Source organism: Notolepis coatsorum, assembly GCF_963971535.1.
Source record: "Notolepis coatsorum genome assembly, chromosome: 4".
Taxonomy (NCBI): domain Eukaryota; kingdom Metazoa; phylum Chordata; class Actinopteri; order Aulopiformes; family Paralepididae; genus Notolepis; species Notolepis coatsorum.
Window position 1 is genome coordinate 128,187,818 of NC_140168.1, and position 23,477 is coordinate 128,211,294.

Genomic DNA, 23,477 nt, shown 5'->3' on the forward strand with positions numbered 1-23,477 from the left:
TCACTCCCTCTGTCAGCCTCACTATGCTCACTGCAGCTATAGAGGAGAGGAGGCAGGGGGTAGGTCTCTTTCTCCAGGCTTCCAGCATGTGATTCATGTATCTAGAGTCCAAATCCGATCCTAGCCAATCAGATTCGAGCTGACTGCCACACCCTAAAAGTTTAAAACGGGGCTGTGAGGAAGACACATGAGTGTGGCCTCCCCTTTGCACTCATTTCACATTTTCCCCCCTGGAGGCAGGGCAGGTCAGAACACGTCTGAACGTCATCCCCTTGCGGGATTGATTGAAAATGTTATTAACAGAGCGGGCACGTTCGAATCCTCTATTAGTGTATCTAACATTTAGCACTTTAATAGCAACTTATTTTCGCCGGCGGGACATTTACTATAAAAACTTTATTTAACAGATTGCAGAATGGGTACAATACAGTACGGCTCAATACACACAATTGTTAAGGGGATGCAGACCAGAGAAATACGTTTGTCTTGTCTTGTTTGTCTAGACTCTAGACGTCATATTCTCTCCCGGCCGTATGTGTATTTCTCTCCCACCCACCCACCCCCTCCTAATGTACAGTCTCCTCCCCATCATATACTCTGTCAGGATCTATGGGTAACTGTACTGTATATTTGAATATCGTATATGTCACAAATGTAACCATACTATACCTGTATGTCATGTATGTCCCTATGCCATAAATGTCATGATGTCTTGTATGTCATAAATGTCACTATGAATTGAAAATGGGGGACCCTGATGTAAACAAGACAAACGTCTTTCTCTGGTCTGCATCCCCTTATACAATTGTGTGTATTGAGCTGTACTGTATTGTACCCATTCTGCAATCTGTTAAATAAATAAAAAGAAAGTTTGACTGGCCGCCGAGCCATACTGTAGTGTACATGGTGACTGCTTGACGAAAAAAAATAAATAAAAAATTAATACAAATATCAAAAAAAATAAAAAAGTATTAAATTTTTTTGGCTTCCCCTGTTATTTTACCCACGCGACGCCACTGAAGATAAGATAGTGAAGGGGGAGTCGGAATTGCATGCACTCTCCTACAACAGTCGGAAAAACATTTTCTCCTGAAATGTAAAACTTTTAGCAGCATGTTACATGAATAAAAACATAGTGGTACTGCATTCACTTGAGAACAGGCAACAGATTAAATGTACTCGTAATTATTACTCACCTGGGTCCGTGTGCATGTACCAGTGCCACACTCGCTGTCTTTGGATATAATGGCAATAGCATGATCCTTGCACGTGATTGGCCGCACCATCCACGTGGTGTCAAAATAAAGTCCCATTAGTTGGGCAAAAGTGCCAGGTGATTAAAACCAAAGACCTCCTAATGAGTAAAATCTATCAATTTTCTGCATCTCTGACATTGCTGATAAAATATAATTAAATTCGACTCAATGTATCACAGCTAATTTTATTCAACTAAAATTGTGTAAAATCGAATTAATAAATTGTTCAAATTCGTTGAATTCAGCCCAATTTTATTGCATACGGCACATAGTCTTTTTTATTATGTATAAGTTACTAATAATTATTTAATAAATATTAATTAACCCCAATCCCAGTTTTTTTTAGTGATAAAAGGTTTACATTAAATGGACATTCACAATGCATGAACTACTACATCTATCCATGTCTTGTGTTTGTGAAATAAAAGTGTCATTTAGCACATTCATAACACATGTGCTGCTGAGGGAAGTAAACTGTCACCCCAACTTCTTTGAACGATAATAGACCGTTTTCACAGTGGCCATTTTGACCTGTGATAGCAGGGTGAAGACAGGTGTAACTAATAGCATTAATTAGGGATCTGCTCCGTGTCGGGGTTCCGAGCTGTTGTTGCACTCTGGCTCACTAGAGCGGGATGTAAATGGTAAATGGCTGCTTTTTTATATAGCGTTTTATCCAAAGCACTTTACAATTTGTTACTCACATTTTTACCCATTCACTCACACATTCACACACCAACGGCGTAGGCGACCATGCCATTTAATTTAGTTTATATCCCATTTAATTTTATTCAACATCTTTATTTACAGTTGTCGAGCCCTGGCCTATATTTGATTTCACAGTTGTATTATATTCTATTGTGCTTAACTTAGTTCATATTTAATTAAATTTTACTCCACCACTTTATTGTATTATCTGTCCGCTAATGTCACACCGAAACCGAAAATTCCTTGTATGTGAAAACTACTTGGCAATAAAGACCTTTCTGATTCTATTAAATTTTTCCATCACTGCAAATCCACCCCTCAATTAATGTCACCACGGGGGGGGGGGGGGGGCATAATCCCACGGGACAATGCATTGGGAAAATGTTTCCCACAACGAGACCTACCCCCGTTAATATTATTGCACGGATCGGAATACAGGCGCGTGTGTGGGAGCTTGCACAAAATAACCCATATTTTTACGTTGCGTCTGTTGGCTCACACCAGATTCAGGGGCGAACATCTGATATCCACTTTGGGGGGGACAATTACATTACATTTTCTCAAGAGCAATTCCTGGGGGGGAGACCAAAAGTAGTGCTGTAACACATAGCCTATGTTGTAATACAGTGTTTCTCAAAGTGGGGGGCGCGCCCCCCAGGGGGGGCGCAGAGGCATGACAGGGGGGGCCTTGAAATTTATAAAAAAAAAATATATATATATATATATATATATATATATATATATATATTTTGGTCCGCCAAAGGGGGGCCTGACAGAAAAAGTTTGAGAAGCACTGTTGTAATATATTAAATGTATATTGAGGAACAGAGTTATTTTGTATGTTAGAAGAAACTTTTAAGTTTAAGTCAAGCACTTTGATATATGTTATGTTGACTGTTTAAACAAATCGTGGTTCAGTCACCAGTTTATGTTTGAGAGTGGCAACAATCCATGGCATTGTCCAATTATGTTCAAATAAATTTTAAGAATTTACTCTTAATTGCTTGCCTGGGTAAATAAAGGTTAAATACAATTAAATAAAAATATGTCCATATTTTACAAGTCTAAAAAATAGCGAACATTTCATAATGTTGCCAAACAAAAACTCAACAAACTTACCTGAGACTCCCTGTCTCTGCCAGTCTGTTCCTGCCTACTGTATCTGTCCCCAGCTCTGCTGCCAGTCTGTTCCTTCCTACTGTCTGTCCCCAACTCTGCTGTCAGTGTCTGTGTACCATTTCTTGCCTGCTCTGCCTAATGACATCATTATCAAATGATTTTAGCATTTCACCTCTTTCGTATGAACGTTTTTCAACCTCTGTAGTCTAAGTCTTTGAGATATTAGGCTACTAGGGTTATTACTTTGCGTTTTGGTGTACTGAAAAAGGCTCTGATGTCTTTTTTCTGCCATGTTCTACCTGACTGGCTGGCTAGATACACACACACACAGTGTGCAGGCTATTTACAGTAGGAGATGGGCTTCTATCATATTATCTTCTATTATTCTATAATGGGCTTCGATCTACCAGGTAGCTAGCTAGTCAAACACTGGTTGATGTTACTAGCAGCTAGCAATGTCAGCTAACCGCTAGCTAACATAAAGAGTGACCTGTAATTCAATGCAGCGAAAATGAAGAGACGGTGGTGATTATAAATGTGTTTTATTGTATTGAGTGGTAGAAGTAAAGACATGTCTAACATATCCTTTGTTTGAACAACTTACTGGAAAGGTCTGCCACCAATGACAGACTCGTCACAGTGATATTTACACTCAGCCTACCTGCAGCAAGCGCCACAGACTGCGTGGGTGGGACTGTGGGAGGCAGTTGATCGAACCATTGTCAAGGAAATGCGGGGGGGGTCGCAATCTTTGGAAACTTAAAAACTCGCTATTAAGTGTCTATAATCAGCACAAGTTCTTTCATTGCATATTATTGTTTCTATTGAATTACATATATGTTTACAGTGATATATTGGGGGGGACATAGCATATTTTTCTCAGGGTGCGGGGGACATGTCCCCCCTTTCCCCTGTGGTATTTCCTCGCCTGACCAGATTACAATACACTGGTGAACGGCATGCAATGCCAGTCTTCCCACTAACAAAGAAACCAGATGTTGTCAGTGGCAACATGGCAGTGCGATTGGAAAAGTTGAATACAAATTCGGTCTTGCCTAAATCAAAAAGTGATATTCTCGATATTCTCATTAGAAATATTCTTTCACAGGGCAGGCCTGGCATTATGATGCCTTTTCCTGGCAACGATTACTGCTGCCATGATCACCCGAGACCCTGGCAATGATGAACCTTTATAGATGCGCTGAGTTACCGCTAGATCTCTGAAGACGGTTGGTGCGTTGCTTTAACTGCGTGGTGAAATTTGCGCCGGCCATTGTTAATTGGGAGTGTTTATGGACGAGCGGCATTTGCATAAAAAGGGGACCATGTTCCGCCCATATGACCTCATTTAAATACATGTTAATTGCACCGGATGCAATGGACCGTAGTTACCACCTCATTTCACCCGTTGCGCCTCCTCTGTGAATAGCAAACTGTGTTTCAGAGCTAATTGCGTCGGCTTAGCGTAAAAAAAGCCACGCAATCCCTTTGTGAATTCATCCCTAGGTATTATTTGTGAATTCGCCCCTAGGTATTATTTGTGAATTCGCCCCTAGGTATTATTTGTGAATTCATCCCTAGGTATTATTTGTGAATTCATCCCTAGGTATTATTTGTGAATTCATCCCTAGGTATTATTTGTGAATTCATCTCTAGGTATTATTTGTGAATTCATCCCTAGGTATTATTTGTGAATTCATCTCTAGGTTAAACATTTAAAAATGTTCTTCACAAACATAGCCACAACACTGGTAAATAAACTACCCTCCCACTCAGGGCATCATGGGGTAGAACACATAATAGCATACTACAATATCCTAGGGGTCCACAAAGATGACTTCAAACTGGAAATGGTAACAACAGATGAGGTACTCAAAAAACTGAGCGCCCTCCAACCGAACAAGGCCACTGGCCATGACAACATCCCCTCCAAATTCCTCAGAGACTCAGCAGCCGCCATCACCCCAGTCATCACACACATAATAAAACTCTCCATAAAACAGGGACACGTACCCAAGGACTTCAAAATTGCGAGAGTAACACCCCTGCACAAAAAGGGCAGCAAATTAGACCCAGGCAACTACCGCCTTGTTTCTATCCTTACCTCCATCTCGAAAGTCATGGAAAAATGTTTATACGAACAGGTCGAAAAGTACCTTGCGGAAAAAAATCTATTCTACGAATTCCAATCTGGCTTCAGAACATCCCACTCCACTGACACATGCCTTCTCTATTTAAACAACTAATGTAATATAGACCAGAGCCTTCTGATCGTAATATCTACTCAACTGCGTTGTGTCTATGGCTCTAAGTCTTTTACCAAAAACTGTATAGCACGGCGGAAGAAGAAAGCAATGAGAGTGTTTCTATTTCTCATGTGGTTTGTTTATTCAAAGTCCAAAAAGTATACAAAAATGTTCTGGTTCAATCAATGAAAGTGCAATGATACTAGTTAGGAAAAGCACTATGCCGCAAGTCCACTAATATCAGTCTAATAAAAGTAGTTAAGAGTAACAAATCTTCAATTGGTATCGTTGGTTGTTGATTCTAGCTGGTTGTCATGGGAGACAACGGACTTCTCTGTTCTCGTGGCAAAACGTCTCAAGCGGGTCTTCTCCGTTCCTGCTGTGCATAAAAAACTTCAAGAGGTTCTTTTTTTGTCTGAAGTGTGCAGACACTTTTAACGGCTAAGTCCCGCCCCTGGGCGAACGTCGAACTGACGTTCGTCAGGGGGCAGATATCTAAGTCCTGATTGGCTAAAGCTTCACGTCAGCCATTTTGTCAGCTGTGACGTCAGAAGGAGAGTCAAACCCCTTAAAGGGGAAGTGTTTGAATGTCTTAATTTATGTTTGTTTTATGTGAGATTTCCAATTTGTTCAACAATCTTTAATTATTGTTGGTTCAAACTCATAAAGGAAGGTTTCTTTTATCAATTTTAATATGTTTCAAGCCTTTCCAAATCAATTTAGCCTATGGTTCTCTAAAGTTCACCTATATTCTTGTTTTTACCAAGAATAAAGATACTTCCCATTACATTTGGATTCTTAAGTATAATCCTTTGTTGTCTTATTATATGCTAAACATTAAAACTAGAAGCATACAGTTTTTAGGCCAATTCCGTGCTTTCTCTATGAAACTAGATTTGGTGGTTGTAGTAACAACTCACTTCTTTTGTCCTTTCACCACACAGAGGAGCTGTCAGAATCCATCTCCCCCCCCCCCCCTCTTTACAGGCGGAGGTGGGAAAGATGCATTCTTCCTGTCCCTCCGGGGGACAACTGGCGCTTAGTACCTAACCCCCCTTCAGAGCAGCTGTAAATACTTATCTATAGAATGTGTCCTGTTTAGTCTTGATTTGATCAGTTAAATGGCTGAGGGGGCCGTTTTCTCAACAGTCCTATTTACAGTGGACTGTTGAGCACCATCCTATTGTTCTGCTCTAGCTTAGTAAACAGACCCACCTATTGAAATTCTAATCTTAGCCATCTAGTGGCTCAGTTATATTGTTTTACTACTCACAAGAGTGGGGGAGAGACTGTATATTCGTTTCACCCTGTCCCAACCTGTCCTTTTAACAGAGTAAACCAGACAGTATGACTCCTAGATTGGCCTGACCTTTTGGTCCAATTTATATTATTAGTTCTGCTTATTTTATAGAAATCGAATTGGTGTCTTATCTTTAGCTTTGCCAATTATAGTTACTTCTAGAAGAAATGTATTTAATAAACTCTTTGGGGGAAAAGCAGAGCACTATGTATATCTAACAGAGTGAATATATATAGGGTGTAATGCACTGGATCTTACATTCTCAGTTATCTCCCCGTAGTTTTGTAGCCCTGTTGAGAAATTACCTGTCTTGGTGGACGCGGGCAAATACTGCGGCATGGTAATGCTGGACCTACAAAAGGCCTTTGACACTGTCAATCACACCATTCTGATAGACTATCAAAAGCAATTGCTTTTAGCTTGTCAATCAGTGAGCTGGATGCAATCCTACCTGGAGGGGAGAGAACAGATGGTGGAGGTAAACTGTACCCTATCCCCCCCATCACAGTGAGCTGTGGTGTTCCACAATGAATCATACTAGGACCGCTACTGTTCCTAATTTATGCAAATTACATGTCGTCAGCTTGTGACTGCAACTTGTTCCTGTTTGTGGACGACTCAGCCCTGCTGATCTCTGACAAGAACAAGTTACAGGTTGAAAAAACCCTCAGCTCGGAACTAGGCAAAATCTGCATATGGCTCGCTGATAACGAACTATCATTACACATGGGCAAAACAGAGTCCATTCTCTTCGGTTCAAATAACAAACTCAGCAAGACCGACGGCTTCTCAGTTACAGTGGGTGACAATATTGTCACAAGGAAAGATGAAATTACCTACCTGGGTTGCATCCTAGAGGCAAATCTGTCCTGTGACAAAATGGCATCCAATGTAATAAAAAAAGTCAACCAACGAACTCGATTCTTGTACCGGATCTCCTCTCTGGTAAACAAGAATACCCTGAAGACTCTGGCACGAGCACTCATTCAGGGGTACTACGACTATGCTTGCACCTCATGGTACCAAAGCACCTCAAAGGCGCTAAAAACTAAATTACAAACATCTCAAAACAAACTGGTCAGACTACTACTTGACCTTACTCCTAGAACCCACCTCACCCCTGCCCACTTTGACAACCTAGGATGGCTTAGAGTAGACGACAGAGTACAGCAACTTGCAATGTGCCTGGTCTACAAGATACACTACACGACCAAGGTACCCATGTACATATCAAAATACTTCCCAAAGGTCAGTGAATACCACGATCACAACACCAGAGGGAGCTCAACAAATCATGTTAAACCCAGATTCGGCTCAAACAAGGGACTAAACACGTTTCGCAGTTATGCCACATCAATGTGGAACGCCCTACCCAAAGCTGTAAAGGAATGTGAATCACTACCCACTTTCAAAACCACTCTCAAAGAACACCTACGGGATGCTGCAATTCGAAACTGGCCCCTGTAAATGTCCTAACCCAACCCCCTCCGATGTACAGTAAATGACCAAGTATGGTTTTGTCAATATTCCAATGTACAGTTTTGCTTGTACAGTTGTACAGTGTGTGTCTCCCACCCACCCCTCCTACCCAACCCACCCCAACCACCTCCAATGTACAGTCCCCTCCCTCCCCCCCACCCACTAAACCCCACCCCACCTACCACCCCTCCTCCAATGTACAGTTTCTACATCAAATCTATATACTCTCTTTTCTGGACTCTTTTTGTATCACAAACAGTACTGTATTTGCAAATCTGGTATGTCATTGTTACGACCCCTGTGTGTCTAAGGGTAAAGGGCTGTAACATAACAGTTGGTTGACAGAAAAGATGGACCACGTTTGTAAACAACAATGATATTTATTTAGATGCAAAGGAAGCACATGTAGCTCAAGGGTGAGCCCAGGCCAAAACAACAAACAAACACCACTATACTCCAAATAAACCAATCTAATCTATGGTAAAAGAAATGACATTACCTAAACTACTCTTACCTAACCAAAACAGGAGAAAACAATATCCAAAGGAAATGGCAGCTCACCCCATCTGTGCTTCCTGAGAAAGAGAGAAAAACACATTAATGATACATACAACAAAGGCAGAATATATACAAAAACAAACTATAGCTAACAATGCTCTCTCTGTGGCCATACACACACAAGGCAATTTCCACTAAGCACAAAGGCCAATAAACGAAATGCTATATCAAAGTCAATGTCACAAAGTAACGATAGGCCTAGCCTCATGCCAGAGAGAGAGAGACTGAAGTGAGAAGCCATGTTTTAACAGGTGTGTGGTGATCCATGATTGGGTGGTGTTGATTGAGTGTTGGAGTCTGGAAAACCATCCACCAATCAGTGCTGTGCTGGGTAATGGAAGGGCAGGCCTGGCAGGGACCAATGGCGGAGGGAACAATGGCTGGAGGGAGGAAACAAAAATGGAGAACACACACACATGGAGACACACACTGGGGAATATATACATTGGGATGTAACACCCGCATACATAAGACAAAAACATGTTGGACACATAACACATAACACCAACAAAACATGTATTTGTTTTCTTTGTTCTTTTAACAACGAGATCCCCATCTCTGAGATAACTTGTACTTCAAAATAAAGGGCTATGAAAAAAACAAAATAAGCAGTCGGTACAACAATGAACCAGTCAACAAACAAGTCGACCGCACAAGGGATTTAACTCCGAGATAGAGCATCCGCCAACACATTCTCAGACCCCTTCTTATGCTTTATGTTGAGGTTATAATTTTGCACTATGAGCGCCCAACGCATGAGGCGCTGATTGTGGTTGTACATCCGCGACAGAAATACCAATGGGTTGTGGTCGGTGTATACTACCACTGGTAATACGCTCAAACCGACACACACCTCAAAATGTTGCAACGCATACAACATAGCCAAAGTCTCCTTTTCAATAGTGGAATAGTTTAGTTGATGTTTGTTAAATTTCCGGGAAAAATAACAAACCGGGTGACTGACACCATCGTGATCCTCCTGTAATAACACTCCTCCAGCTCCCACCCCGCTGGCATCCACCTCCAGCTGGAACGGCAGGGAGAAATCTGGAGCAGAGAGAACAGGGTAACTGCATAAGAGAGCTTTAACACCATCAAATGCATTTTGACAATCAGCTGTCCAAATGAATGGCGTGGACGAGCTACACAGGCCAGTGAGAGAAGTGACGACAGAAGAAAAGTTTCGGCAAAAACCACGGTAATACCCAGCCATCCCCAGGAACCTACGCAATTCACGCCTAGTAGCAGGCACTGGAAAAGTTGTGATTGCAGATATTTTTGCATCCACCAGACGCACTTGTCCTTGTCCTACCTGCTTACCAAGATAGGTAACCGTAGCCTTGCCGAACTCACACTTGGCAAGGTTAAGGGTCAGGGAGGCTCCAGCTAAGCGGTCAAAGACAGTTTGTAAGGTTGTCATGTGGTCACGCCAGTTGGTCGAATAGACAACCAGGTCATTGAGATAGGCATTACAATTTGGAACACCAGCCAGGACTAGGTTCACCAGTCACTGGAAAGTGGCCGGGGCATTACACATTCCAAAAGGCATTACAGTATATTGCAAAAAAAATTCAGGAGTAACAAACGCAGAGATTTCCGAGGCACGGGGGGGTCAAAGGGACCTGCCAGTAACCTTTTAACAAATCTAGTTTGCTAACATAGGTGGCAGATCCAAGGTTGTCAATACAATCTTCCATGCGGGGCAGTGGGAAGGAATCAGGCACGGTGACAACATTTACCTTTCGGAAATCAGTACAAAATCTAGGAGTTCCATCCGATTTGAGAGCTAACAAGCAAGGTGAACTCCAGGGACTGCAACTTGGCTTGGCTAAACCATGTTTTAACAAATAGTCAACCTCCTGTTGCATCATGGCTCTCTTGGTGATGTTAACACGGTATGCATGTTGCTTGATAGGCACAGCATTGTTAACATTAATATCATGGGCCAATACAGAAGTACAGGAGGGAACATCACCAAACAGAGCCATGTAGGCCTGAATCAAATTTGTGATGTCCTCTCGCTGCTCCTCAGGTAAGTGTGCTAAGTGAGTAGGCAGGTTCAATAACATCTCAGTGTTGGACAATCTAGCACACTGATGGGCTGCATTGCGCAACTCTAAGCCATCTACATCCTCACCACTAACGTCAGGAAAGTCCGGAACTATTGGAGTTGAGGCAACAGCAGAGACGGCCAGTCCAGCTGTCTGGTCTGAGGTCTTCACCTGCAGACTATCTCTGGAGAAATATGGTTTAAGCATATTGATGTGGCAAACACGAGAGTGACGTTTACGATCAGGGGTGTGAACTACATAGTCCGTATGACTTATTTTCTTATCTATTGCATACGGGCCGGAAAAACAAGCGGAAAGAGCAGAACCAAGGATAGGTAACAGGACTAGAACCTTATCACCTGGCTGGAAAGATCGAGAAACAGCTTTCTTGTCATAGTGCCGTTTCATAGTTCTCTGGGAAGAAGAGAGCGCTTCTTTTGCGAGAGAGCACGCCTGATGCAGCCGCTCTCGAAACTGGCTAACAAAATCTAGAACATTAGTGGGTGTGCTGGCACCCTTTGACATGAACCGTTCTTTAAGAACTTTCAGAGGCCCTCTAACAGTGTGCCCAAAAACGAGCTCAGCAGGACTGAAACCAAGAGACTCCTGTATAGTCTCTTGCGCAGCAAATATAACAAGGGGGACACCCTCATCCCAATCTTTCTCTGTGTCTAAGCAATATTTAAGCAACATGGACTTTAATGTCTGATGCCAACGTTCTAGAGCCCCCTGAGTTTCAGGGTGGTAGGCACTGGACACTATATGTCGGATACCCAGGGACTGTAACACTTGCTCAAATAACCTAGACAGGAAGTTGGTGCCATGGTCAGTTTGTACTACCTTAGGAAGTCCAAACGTGGAGAAGAACTTCGTCAAAGCCTTAATTATTACAGGCGCTGTAATTTTGCGAAGAGGTATAGCCTCAGGGAAACGGGTGGTGGTACACATTATTCCTGGACACCTTCAAATCCGCTCTAAAAACACACCTCTTCACCAAGGCTTTCCCCATCAGTTAGTTTAGATTAAATTAGGTCCATTATCCCTTACCTTCCCTCATCCCCTCCCCCCTATTTTCCTTGCCATATTTTTTGTCCCGATTGTGAAGCGACCTTGGGTTCTATGAAAGGCGCTATATAAATTTGATCTATTATTATTATTATTATTATTATTATTATTATTATTATTATTATTATTATTATTATTATTATTATTATTATTATTATTATTATTATTATTATTATTATTATTATTATTATTATTATTATTATTATTATTATTATTATTATTATTATTATTATTATTATTATTATTATTATTATTATTATTATTATTATTATTATTATTATTATTATTATTATTATTATTATTATTATTATTATTATTATTATTATTATTATTATTATTATTATTATTATTATTATTATTATTATTATTATTATTATTATTATTATTATTATTATTATTATTATTATTATTATTATTATTATTATTATTATTATTATTATTATTATTATTATTATTATTGTCAACAAAAACTGATTGCCGGCTTTGGTCTTTGGCAACGGACCAACACAGTCAACTATGACATGTTCAAATGGTTCACCGACCGCTGGTATAGGACAGAGGGGAGCAGGTGGAATTACCTGGTTTGGCTTTCCGGTGATCTGACAAGTACTACAGGTACGACAGTACTGTGCTACAGGTACGACAGTACTGTGCTACATCGGACTTCAAACCGGGCCAAAAGAAATGTTGAAGTATTCTGTTGTATGTTTTAGTGACTCCCAAATGTCCAGACCAAGGGTGGTCATGGGCGAAGAACAGTACATGCTGACGATAAACAGCAGGGACAACAATCTGATAGACAGTGCTCCAGTCTGGTACCTGATCTGGTAACCCTATCTCCGATTGTGCATGCTCTGCCAGTCTAGTACCATGGGACCTCCATGTATGCATCAAAACTCCTTCATCCACAAAATAAGAATGCAACTCTCTCCTCTGTTCTGTTTCAAGAGAAGAGAAACATTTAGCAAGAGAAGGGTCAGCCTTCTGGGCAGTAATTAGCATTTCACGAGTAACGGGTAACTTCAATGTGTCGGAACTAGTTACAGTTGTCTGTGGGGGTACCTTACTATGAGTCGGTGGTTTGTCAGCGGTATCAGAAGTTGGAGCCAGCAACTCCTCCCTGACAAAAGCTGAAGCAAAAACAGAGTCAGACAAATTAATTTCATCACCTCTCTTTTTCAATTGAGCCCGAGTGACAACACTTGCAGAAAAAATGTCAGGGAAGTTCTGTGACAAGTCATCAGGCAGAGAATCTGTGTCTGGGTGATCCAACACTTCCAGCACAGTGTTCACCTGTCCTCCAGCTAAATCATTTCCCATGATAAAGGAATGCCTTTAACTGGCAAGGAAGGTCTCACCCCTATTTTAAAGAAACCAGTGACCAAATCAGATTGTACATGAATACAGTGTAACAGGGCTGGCACGAAACCCATCTCAATACCTTGAAATAGGACACTAGAACCACAGGAAGATTTCTCAGACAGAGGTAGTACATCAGAGAGGATAAAGGATTGTGAGGCTCCAGTATCTCGTAAGATCTGAACTGTACACTGATCTTTTGGATCCCCTGTCAAGGAAACTAAACCCTTGGAAATAAATGGCCTGAAACAAGGGTCGAGAACATCCTGATCATTGTGCATCTGTCGATCGGAATCAGGTGCCATTTTAATCAGACCAACCCCTTTGGGTTGCCTAAAGTTCTGAGAGGACGGTTGCTGCTTAAGTTTCAATGTTAAACAGTCAGAAATAACATGACCAGGTTTATGACAGTAGTAACATGTCTGCTCCTCTTTTGAGCGTGGAGGTGACATTTTTGGTTGGGGGTGTGTGAATTCTGAATGGTTGGGGACAGAATGTTTCTGAGAGAAATCAAGGGGGAGAAACGAGTCACGCCTATCTACAAACATTTTTATGGGTTAGCGAAAACTCATCAGCTAATACAGCAGCCTGCTGCAGAGTGGACACTTTCTGCTCACTCAGGTAAATGACAATACGCTCTGGCAAACGATTCTTAAACTCTTCTAATAGAATGAGTTCTCTGAGAGAGTTAAGATCTGAGGCCTTGCTTGCTGCACACCATTTATCAAAGAGAGTTCCCTTCTCTCTAGCAAACTCTACAAAGGTCTGGTTGACAGCTCTCTTGTGACTGCGAAACCTCTGCCCATAAGCTTCGGGCACAAGCTCATATGCACAAAGGATGGCAGCCTTCACAGTATCATACAATAAACTATCTTCTAGGGAAAGTGTTGAACAAACCTCTTGGGCTTTACCAGTCAATTTGCATTGAAGCAACAAAGGCCAGACCTCTCTTGGCCAGCGCAATGAAGCAGCTATACGCTCAAACACATTACAATAAGTATAAACTTCTGTCTCTCGGAACGGAGGCACCAAAACAATGTGTTTACTTATATCAAAAGTGGGTGATGAATAAGCTGTGGAGGAGGACATACCAGGGCCTTGTGGAGGAGTCGGTGTAGCAGAGTTGGATTCACTCTTTTGGACTCCCAGCTCCAACTCCCGCAGTCTGAGCTCTTTTTCCACCTCCAGCTCCAACCTACGAATGTTAACAGCCCTTTCATTTTCTGCCTCAAGCTCCATTTTACGAAGCCGATACTCCGCCTCACATGCTTGTGCCTTCTCCTGAGCCTCCATCTGGAGACATGCTATTCTAACCTTGACCTGGGAGGACTTTCACACCTGCCTTCTCAGCACTTTCACCATGAGCTTGCTCCTCAGATACAGAAGGCTGTTCTTCAGTAGGTTCACCAGGAGGACTTGCATGTTCATCAGAGACCACAGGTAAAACAAGCGTCCCCATCTCCAACAGTTTATCTACCACAAGACACCCGATATCCTGCTTAAGATGCTTTTGTTGAACCGAAGTTTAAAATGTGTGGCAATCTCCACTAAGTCTGCCTTGCGGCAGCTATCCAGCTCTTCCCAAGTAGGATTGCTCAAGAATTTCCCCAGATCAAAAGTACTAACTGCCATTTTAACTATACAAGTGTAAACAAACACAGTTCACCATATCCATCAACCAACAATGAACACGGGTTACAAAATCATATATGTTATGATTAATTGAAAATGGGGGACCCTGATGTAAACAAGACGAAAGTCTTTATCTGGTCTGCATCCCCTTAACAATTGTATGTATTGAGCTGTACTGTACTGTACCCATTCTGCAATCTGTTAATACAGTTTTCAATCAATCAATGTATTATTTGTGAATTCATCGCTAGGTATTATTTGTGAATTTATCCCTAGGTATTATTTGTGAATTCATCCCTAGGTATTATTATTGTGAATTCATTCCTAGGTATTATTTGTGAATTCATCCCTAGGTATTATTTGTGAATTCATACCTAGGTATTATTATTGTGAATTCATCCCTAGGTATTATTTGTGAATTCATCCCTAGGTATTATTTGTGAATTCATCCCTAGGTATTATTATTGTGAATTTATCCCTAGGTATTTTTTGTGAATTCATCTCTAGGTATTATTTGTGAATTCATCCCTAGGTATTATTTGTGCATTCATCTCTAGGTATTATTATTGTGAATTCATCCCTAGGTATTATTTGTGAATTCATCTATAGGTATTATTTGTGAATTCATCTCTAGGTATTATTATTGTGAATTCATCCCTAGGTAATATTTGTCGATGCTGTTTTTGCACCAAATATGTGGCATTCCAACTCATTTCAGGGCAATATAGATATGATCAAATCTTACAGATCTTATATTCAACCATCCCTCCTTTCTCCCTCTCCTCCTCTTCTCTCCCTATCCTCCTCTTCTCTCCTCTCCTCTTCTCTCCCTCTCCTTTTCTCTTATCCCCCTCTCCTCTTCTCCCCCTATACTCTTCTCTCCCTCTGCCCCTCCTCTCCTCTTCTCTCCCTCCCTCTACTCTGCCGCACTTCTTCTCTCCCCCCCTGCCCCTCCCTTCTCCCTCTCCTCTCCTCTTCTCTCCGCCCTCTCTGCTTCTCCTTCTCTTCCCCCCGTCTTCTCACCCTCTTCGCCTCCTCTCCTCCCCCTATCCTCTCCCCCCCCATCCTCTCCCCCCCCCATCCTCTTCTCCTCCTCTCCTCCCCCCTCTCTCCCCCCCCTCTTCTCCTCCTCTTCCCCCTCCTCTTCCCCGCCCCTCCTCTTCTCCCCCCCCTCTTCCCCCCCCCCCCCCCCCCTCCTCTCCTCCCCCCCCCCTCTCAGGCTGTAGACTATGAGAGCAGGAGTTCCTTCTCCTTCTCCGTGGAGGTCCTGAACCCCACAGTGGACCCTCGCTTCCTGCGCCGCGGCCCCTTTAAAGACCGGGCCTCTATCCGGGTGGCGGTGCTGGACGCCGACGAGCCCCCGCGCTTCTCCCGGGCCCGGTACCTAATGGATGTGTCCGAGAACTGCCCGCCAGCCTGCACCGTGGGCCGGGTCAGCGCCGTGGACCCCGACACCGGGCTGACCAACAACATCAGGTTGGTAATCTGGTGGTTCCAGGGTCGATTCCCTCTCCACCCGGGCAGCGTGTCGAAGTGTCCTTGAGCATGACACTTAACCCCTTAACTGCTCCTGATGAGCAGGTCGGCACCTTGCATGGTCGCCTCCTCCGTCGGTGTGTGAATGTGTGAGTGAATGGGTCAAATGTGAGGAACAACATTGTGAAGCGCTTTGGATAAAATAGTTATATCAATGCATCATCTACCTTCTATTAAAACAATTACAAACATCAATATAGTCCGATTCTATAGCTTTCACCATGCCTTTAAATTCATTACGAGTGACTAGATCCTGGAGTTTAAGTTAATTAACTCTTTAACTGCAACACTGTTTTTCCATCTGTACTCCCTGGTGCCAGCGTTTTTTGACCATTTTCACGATGTTTGCAGACCCATCGTATATTCTGTATTATAGCTATGGAGACAATAGTATGGCTCATTTGAAATATGTATACTCCAACAGGGAACAAACTAGGGATGCACGATAATTATCGGGCCGATATCAGCAATTATGACGTCATCCCGATAAACTCGATAACGTTATTGATAGCTCCGATAACATATAATACATTTTTTGGTTAAAAGAAATCCGGTGTGGGTGGATTTGGATGAAGGGCGCTTGTTTTTATTATAGCCTTCGTCCCGTTTTGCCAGTACTGTGGTAAAACTGATAGCGTGTGGTTTAGGAACAGGGAGTTTTTCACAAATCCAGCGCTCCCTGTCTTGGCTGTGACATAGTCACGTTACATTCGGAGACAGACAGTCGATCTGCCAATTACGTCCCACGGCTTGCACCCACCTCTTCTTCTTACCACCAATCAGAAGCTCTCGTTAGTTTATTTACCTCCGGATTGTCAGCCATTACTCTACTCGGAGCTAACGTTATCTCCCCGCCAGCCACATTGACAAGTACCAGCGCTTATACATTACTGGCAACAAGTACCAGCGCTTATACATTACTGGCAAATGTAAAGTCTTGTCGACTTTAGTAAAATAGACCCAGACTTTTGAACATTTCGTTCTATCCGCCATTATGAGAGCAGAGCTGTCTACTCGGCAGCGCAGCACCCGTCTCTGTGTGTGTGTGTGAGTGAGTGAGTGAGTGTGTGTGTGTGTGTGTGTGGGAGGAGGAGAGAGCACAGCAGGCAGAGAGCACAGAGATCCCCGCGCAGGCAGACACACATGCAGGAGAGATATTAGACAACTGCCAACAAGATTAGTTTGCGACGTTTAAATTCCTCAAAAAAAAACTCCATAATTTCTCGAATACCGATAGCAGTACCGATGACGTCGGAGCTTATAAATACAAAAAAAAAAAAATTAAATTGATAAAAAAAAAAAAATATATATATATATATATATATACAGTTAAAAAAGATATTATAATACAATAAATATTGGTTATCGGTATCGGTATCGGCTTGAGGAGCATAAAATTATCGGTATCGGTATCGGTGTCAAAAAATCAATATCGTGCATCCCTAGAACAAACCAATTATTTCTACATACCTGCAGGCTGCAGGTCTCCAGGTGTTCAGGTATCCAGGTGTTCAGGTGTTCAGTGTGAGAGAGTGATCTGTCATTGAGTGTGTCTCAATTAGTCCCGGCAGAAGCACTAATAGTGTGTGTGTGTGTGTGTGTGTGTGTGTGTGTGTGTGTGTGTGTGTGTGTGTGTGTGTGTGTGTGTGTGTGTGTGTGTGTGTGTGTGTGTGTGTGTGTGTGTGTGTGTGTGTGTGTGTGTGTGTGTGTGTGTGTGTGTGTGTGTGTGTGTGTGTGTGTGTGTGTGTGTGTGTGTGTGTGTGTGTGTGTGTGTGTGTGTGTGTGTGTGTTGGGGGGGGGGGGGACAATAGTTGGGATATTAAAGGAGATCAGATAATTCAGATAATCAGCAGCTCTTCAAAGGAGCCCCGTATCGACCAGGATAATCTCCTTTATCGCTGTCTCGCACACCCGCACTATCTCTCCCCTCCTCCCTCCCTTCCTCTCTCTCCCCTCCTCCCCCCTATCTCTCCCCTCCTCCCTCACTTGTTATCCCCTCCTCCCTCCCTATCTCTCCCCTCCTCCCCCCTATCTCTCCCCTCATCCATCCCTCTCTCTCCCCTCCTCCCTCCCTATCTCTCCCCTCATCCCCCCTATCTCTCCCCTCCTCCCTCCCTCTCTCTCCCCTCCCCCCCTATCTCTCCCATCCTCCCTCCCTCTCTCTCCCCTCCTCCCTCCCTATCTCTCCCATCCTCCCTCCTTCTTTATCCCCTCCTCCCTCGTTCTCTCTCCCCTCCTCCCTCCCTATCTCTCCCCTCCTCCCGCCCTCTCTCTCCCCTCCTCCCTCCCTCTTTCTCCCCTCCTCCCTCTCTCTCTCTCCCCTCCTCCCTCCCTATCTCTCCCCTCCTCCCTCCCTCTCTCTCCCCTCCTTTTCTTTCATTTCACTGTTGTCTGTCCATCGTCTCTCTCTCTCGTCCCCCTACCCCCCCTATATCTGTATCTCTCTTGTCCCCCTACCCCCCCCTATATCTGTCTCTCTATCTGATCCTCATCGGGATCACGGGCGGATTTAGGATTGTAGGAGATCCGGGGCTTAGCCAGGATACAGAATTTTTTTACTTCGACACCACAACTTATAGCGGACAAAAGGCACTAGAGAACACTTAAATTCACACCCTTTAATTAATGAAGCAAACAATAATAATAATTAATAATAATGAATAATAATTAATAATAATATTAATAATAATACACTGTATTTGTATAGCACCTTTCATACAAGAATTGCAGCTCAAAGTGCTTCACAGCAGTACAAAAAGACAGGCATAAAATAGCACAACATTGGCAGATCAAGAGCAATGCATAAAGTGCAGACATAAAGCATAAAATAGATAGCAGCAAAATAGACAAACTCAAGGTAAGACATAGAACATTAAATCACATTGTTTTTCATATTAGGATCTAAGATCTAGGGTTCTATTTCGTTAGGGCTTACGCTCAGCACCAGTTGCATAATATCTCGCTTCAGTGGATATGCACTGAATACATTTTTAAATGTACCTTTACATACTAACATCCATCTGACCACACCCCCATCTGCTGCCTACATAAGCAGGGGTGGGGCCACACACTCATCTCCTTCTAAAATGTCATCCACAAGGAAGTGCCTGTATACACCACTTGACGTGGAGAAAATATTAGTCTGAGGAAAGGAAAATGGAAAAACAAGGAGATACGTTGACATTATATCTTTATTTTCTTTCTCACTATTTCGAGAAAATACGGCGATGTTGTCTTCGTCACTGGAGTGTCTGGAAGATGATGATCATTCTGTTTGACCTCCACCGGCTTTTCGTATTAGGGGCTCACGCCGCTGACATGCTCCCCATCTACAGTCCTCCTTGCTGCGGCTGGATGGGTTCGGCCCTCCGGCCATACAGCTGGGCTGTAGGAAACACCAACTGTTGTGGGAAGCGGTTGTATTCCAGGGTGGGGTAAGTACTGTTTTGCTTGCGAGCTCTGGTTGTTGTTGATGCTGTGGGGGTTAACTGAGAATTTTACGAAACGCCGACTCCAGATTGGGGTCCTCTGCTCAGCTTAAACGGCGGTCGGAGGATCTTGGTCTGACGCCCATGATGGTCAATCTAGTGGGCCGCGACCAGGACCTGGTGAACCCAGGATTCTCGAGCGGATGCTTCTCTGTCCCGTGCAGGCCCCATCTTTCATATAAAAATGAAAGTACACCCTAAACGAGGAAATGTGGGCATAGGATCTTCTTTACCAGGAGTTCCATGCTCAAAGTCGGCTGCAGCCCGAAATGGGAACTGTGCTGGCCCCGCTGTATGTCTGGATCACCGTTGTAAACTGTGTTTTGACATTCTTTTTCTCTTCCCTCTTAGGGAGGGACTTGGATAGTGGCCTGTCTGAAGTGTGGCTTGTTATGTCGTTGTGTACAGTTCAGGTGATAGCTGCTTAGCTGGCGTGCTAGTTGTGGCCTACTGTGTTAGCCAGTCAGCTGTTAGCTATGGCGCTAGCCTGCTGTGTTACCAGGCTAGTAAACGTTAGCTTGTTGCTATCAGTCGGATAGCTGCTTAGCTGGCGTGCTAGTTGTGGCCTACTGTGTTAGCCAGTCAGCTGTTAGCTGCGGCGTTAGCTCGCTGTGTTTACCAGGCTAGTAAACGTTAGCTTGTTGCTATCAGTCGGACGGCTGTTAGCTTAATGATACACTGTTGAACGTTTTCTATGACTATAACAAGCCTTAAACACTCTGACTACGACGTCATCTTTGACAGAGGATGTTAGTCGAACCTACACCGGGAGCCCTGCCAGCGAGGACTGCGTCAACATGGAGAAACGTAGCGGCTGGGTGGCGCAGCGACGCTACCCTCGTCGCCGGCACAGGAGATGCTGTGTTCAACTTCGGTGTCCCGTTAGCCAGATTGCAGTTCTCTTGGCCTGCGCTCAGGGTAGGAAGGTCCCGACCGGACTTTAAACACTTCTTCTTTCCTTCCCTTCTAAATGTTTTGTAATAACGATGTTTTCCAAAACGTGTGTTGCTGCAATACATTGAGGATACGACACGTGTTGTGTGTGAATTGTCTTGTCACTGGTATAGCTTATCTCTCCATAGAAATCAAGTTGTTGTTTACATGTGTAAAAATGATCTGGTTAGTTGTGATAAGAACATGTGTATTCATGTAACGTGAACTCACAACTAAGGGGGTTAATTAACCTATAAAGCTATGCTTAGTGACATGTGATTGAGGAATGAATTCTTTTCTCAGCCTGTAATGACAATGAACAGTGTGTTCACATATTAACAGGGTTACCTGTTCAACTTGGTCGTATCAAGGGTAAGGAAGGAGGGGTGGTCCCCCCGGTTTCCCTGGGGCTTCCCCACCCTCCTCTCAGACATGTTGTTTACAATATATTGTGTCACTGTGTTTGTGGGGATACGATGTAACCCTCAGCTTAATTGCTGGGGTTGTGCTTTCCGCTTGAGAAACTATATTTTCCTAAAGAAAAGATTGTTTGGCACACAATCATGTGTGCTTAGCAAGGCCTGTGGCCAATACATAATCGAGGATTCTGTATTCTCTCGTTATGAAAAACGGCGTTCCTCTGTAGCAAGAGTACTTTTGCCATTTTTTGTTGTGATGAAGGGTTGTGTGTGTCTTGTGATCTACAACTGGGTTAGGTTTGGCCACAGAAGCACATGTGTAAGTCTGGTACCGGGGCTCTTAAAGGGGGCCCTCTCTATTCTGTGTTTTTTCCTTAGTAAAAATCAGATAGCAGGTTAGCACATGAGCTATGTGAAGCTGTTAGATACTTCATGTAGCAGACTATGACTGTGTCATGCTCTATTTGTCATTACATCGTATCACGGGTGTGGGGTCGTAAAGGGGTGAACTGGTAATCCTTTCCTCCCCTTTTCTGATTGGTCAGGGGTTAAAACCTCCTGTCCTTCAAGGTTCCTGTCACGTTGCTGTTCGGCACGTTACAGGGTAAGAGGGGGGGGGGGGGGTTGTTTCCTGGTCCCACGCCCTGGAAGATTGGGCGTGTGCACCGCAGAAATTCCCCCGCCATAGAGTATGTCACTGAGCGCGTCTCTGTTGGTAAGACTTCCGTGAGTAGTTTCAGGGAGTTGTCAGAGCTCCTCCTCACGAAGCTCCTCCTCGAGCCTCCTCAGAGTTCAGAGCCTCCTCCTCAGATTGTCAAGGTGAGTAGAACTTCAAAAAGGAGTTCTGCTCTATTGTGTGTGTATTCGATTCAATTCGATTATTGAGTGTGTATTGGTTCAGTGCCTCCTCCTCGGAGAGCCCTAACCCAAATATTACATAGCTCAATGTTGCAATATATTATTTTCAATCTATACAGCTCGCGTGGGAAGTCTCTCTGGGGATTTCCGTCTCCTCCCTATGGTGAGGGTGGTGGGATGTAAAAATGTAAACACTTTTTACCCTCAGCTGCATCACGTGGGATTCATGTCAGTCTGTGTTTCTTTCTTTTTTAAATAAAAAGAGGAAGGAACATGAAGCACGACGGGTCCGTGTCGTTCTCCCAGGCGACTTGGAGGAACAATGTTTGGTGTCTTGCTAGACTATCCATTGATGTGTTTGGGTCTCGACGCATACATAGTGCTGGCTCGTGTGTTTCTGTTAAGGAATCACGCAGGGGCTAAGTGCGCCTTGGTTGCTTGTTATTAAAACAGCATTTTTATAGGGCAACTGGGATGGAGTTTTGTCTCTTCCGAGCGCCAGTTTACTAGGTTGTCTCAATGAATTATCATTCATATCTGGGGGATGTTAACGGAATAGATCAGAACATAGGTAGAGGGGTCTCACTCCCTTGGGGTGGGCCACTGAGCACGGTCCAAATGGGACCGTCTGGGTGGCGCCCTCTTTTCATGTTTTAGATCGACACGCATACTTACCACCTCTTCTGGAGTGGGCATGTCGGCGTGGTTAGGACACGGGACTGGTCTGGTCGCGCTGGTCCAGGTCAGTTGATCCCGTTGTCCGCCGGGGATGCAGATCTGCTGTTCTGGTACCCTGAGGGACTTGTGCTTTTTTCGGGGGGGAAAATGCCGGGTCGGCCCGGGTGTCACAGGGTAAGGCGTTATGGAGATCCTTTGTTTGGTACACGTTGTACCTGTCACTATCCTAAGGGACTGGTTCTCATTTCTTTCGCTCCTCTCTCATGCATGGCAAAGAGGGGGCTGTTGGGGTGGTCTTCTGGACCTCCTCTGGTAACCCTGTGTGCTTCCCGAGCCGCCGGGCCCGGTCCGAAGTAAAGTTTTGTTGATACCGTAGGCCTGGGATAACCCTTTTTTGAAAACTGAAACACTTGTACTGCGGTATAGCCGGTGTATACCCGCAGGTGTGTTTTGGAGTTTTTTCTTGAGGGGTTATAGGAACAACCACCGTCTGTACCGAGAGGGTAGTTGATTCCCTGGTATGTTGGAGCAGAGTCAACTCCCGGGTTACCCGGTTGAGTGTGCCCCTGCACGTTCATGACGTCTGCCAATCATGTCAGCCTTCTCTGCCTCGACCCCTCTGGGTGGGTCTTTTTTTTAATGGAGGCTTTGTCATGGTGATCAACAACGCCAGCATACGCCCCTTCCGCCGGGGGGGCTGTTTTTAGCTGACTCCTTTGGCGCCTGTCTCGTCCGCAGTGCTCCAGGCTCAGGTTACAGCCTGCTGCCTGGTTTCCCCGGTGCGCTGCCTGC

The 23,477-nt window shown here is 43.8% G+C and overlaps 1 protein-coding gene across 1 annotated transcript in view; it reads left to right on the top strand.

Annotated features, from left to right (window-relative positions):
* Positions 1 to 23,477, top strand: part of cdh24b (cadherin 24, type 2b) — a gene marked incomplete at both ends in the record, with an annotated part of 663,530 nt that overhangs the window by 559,377 nt on the left and 80,676 nt on the right. Inside the window, 1 exon segment of the mRNA XM_084312100.1 lies at positions 15,993 to 16,249. Within this exon segment, the coding sequence (XP_084168226.1) occupies positions 15,993 to 16,249 (257 nt within the window).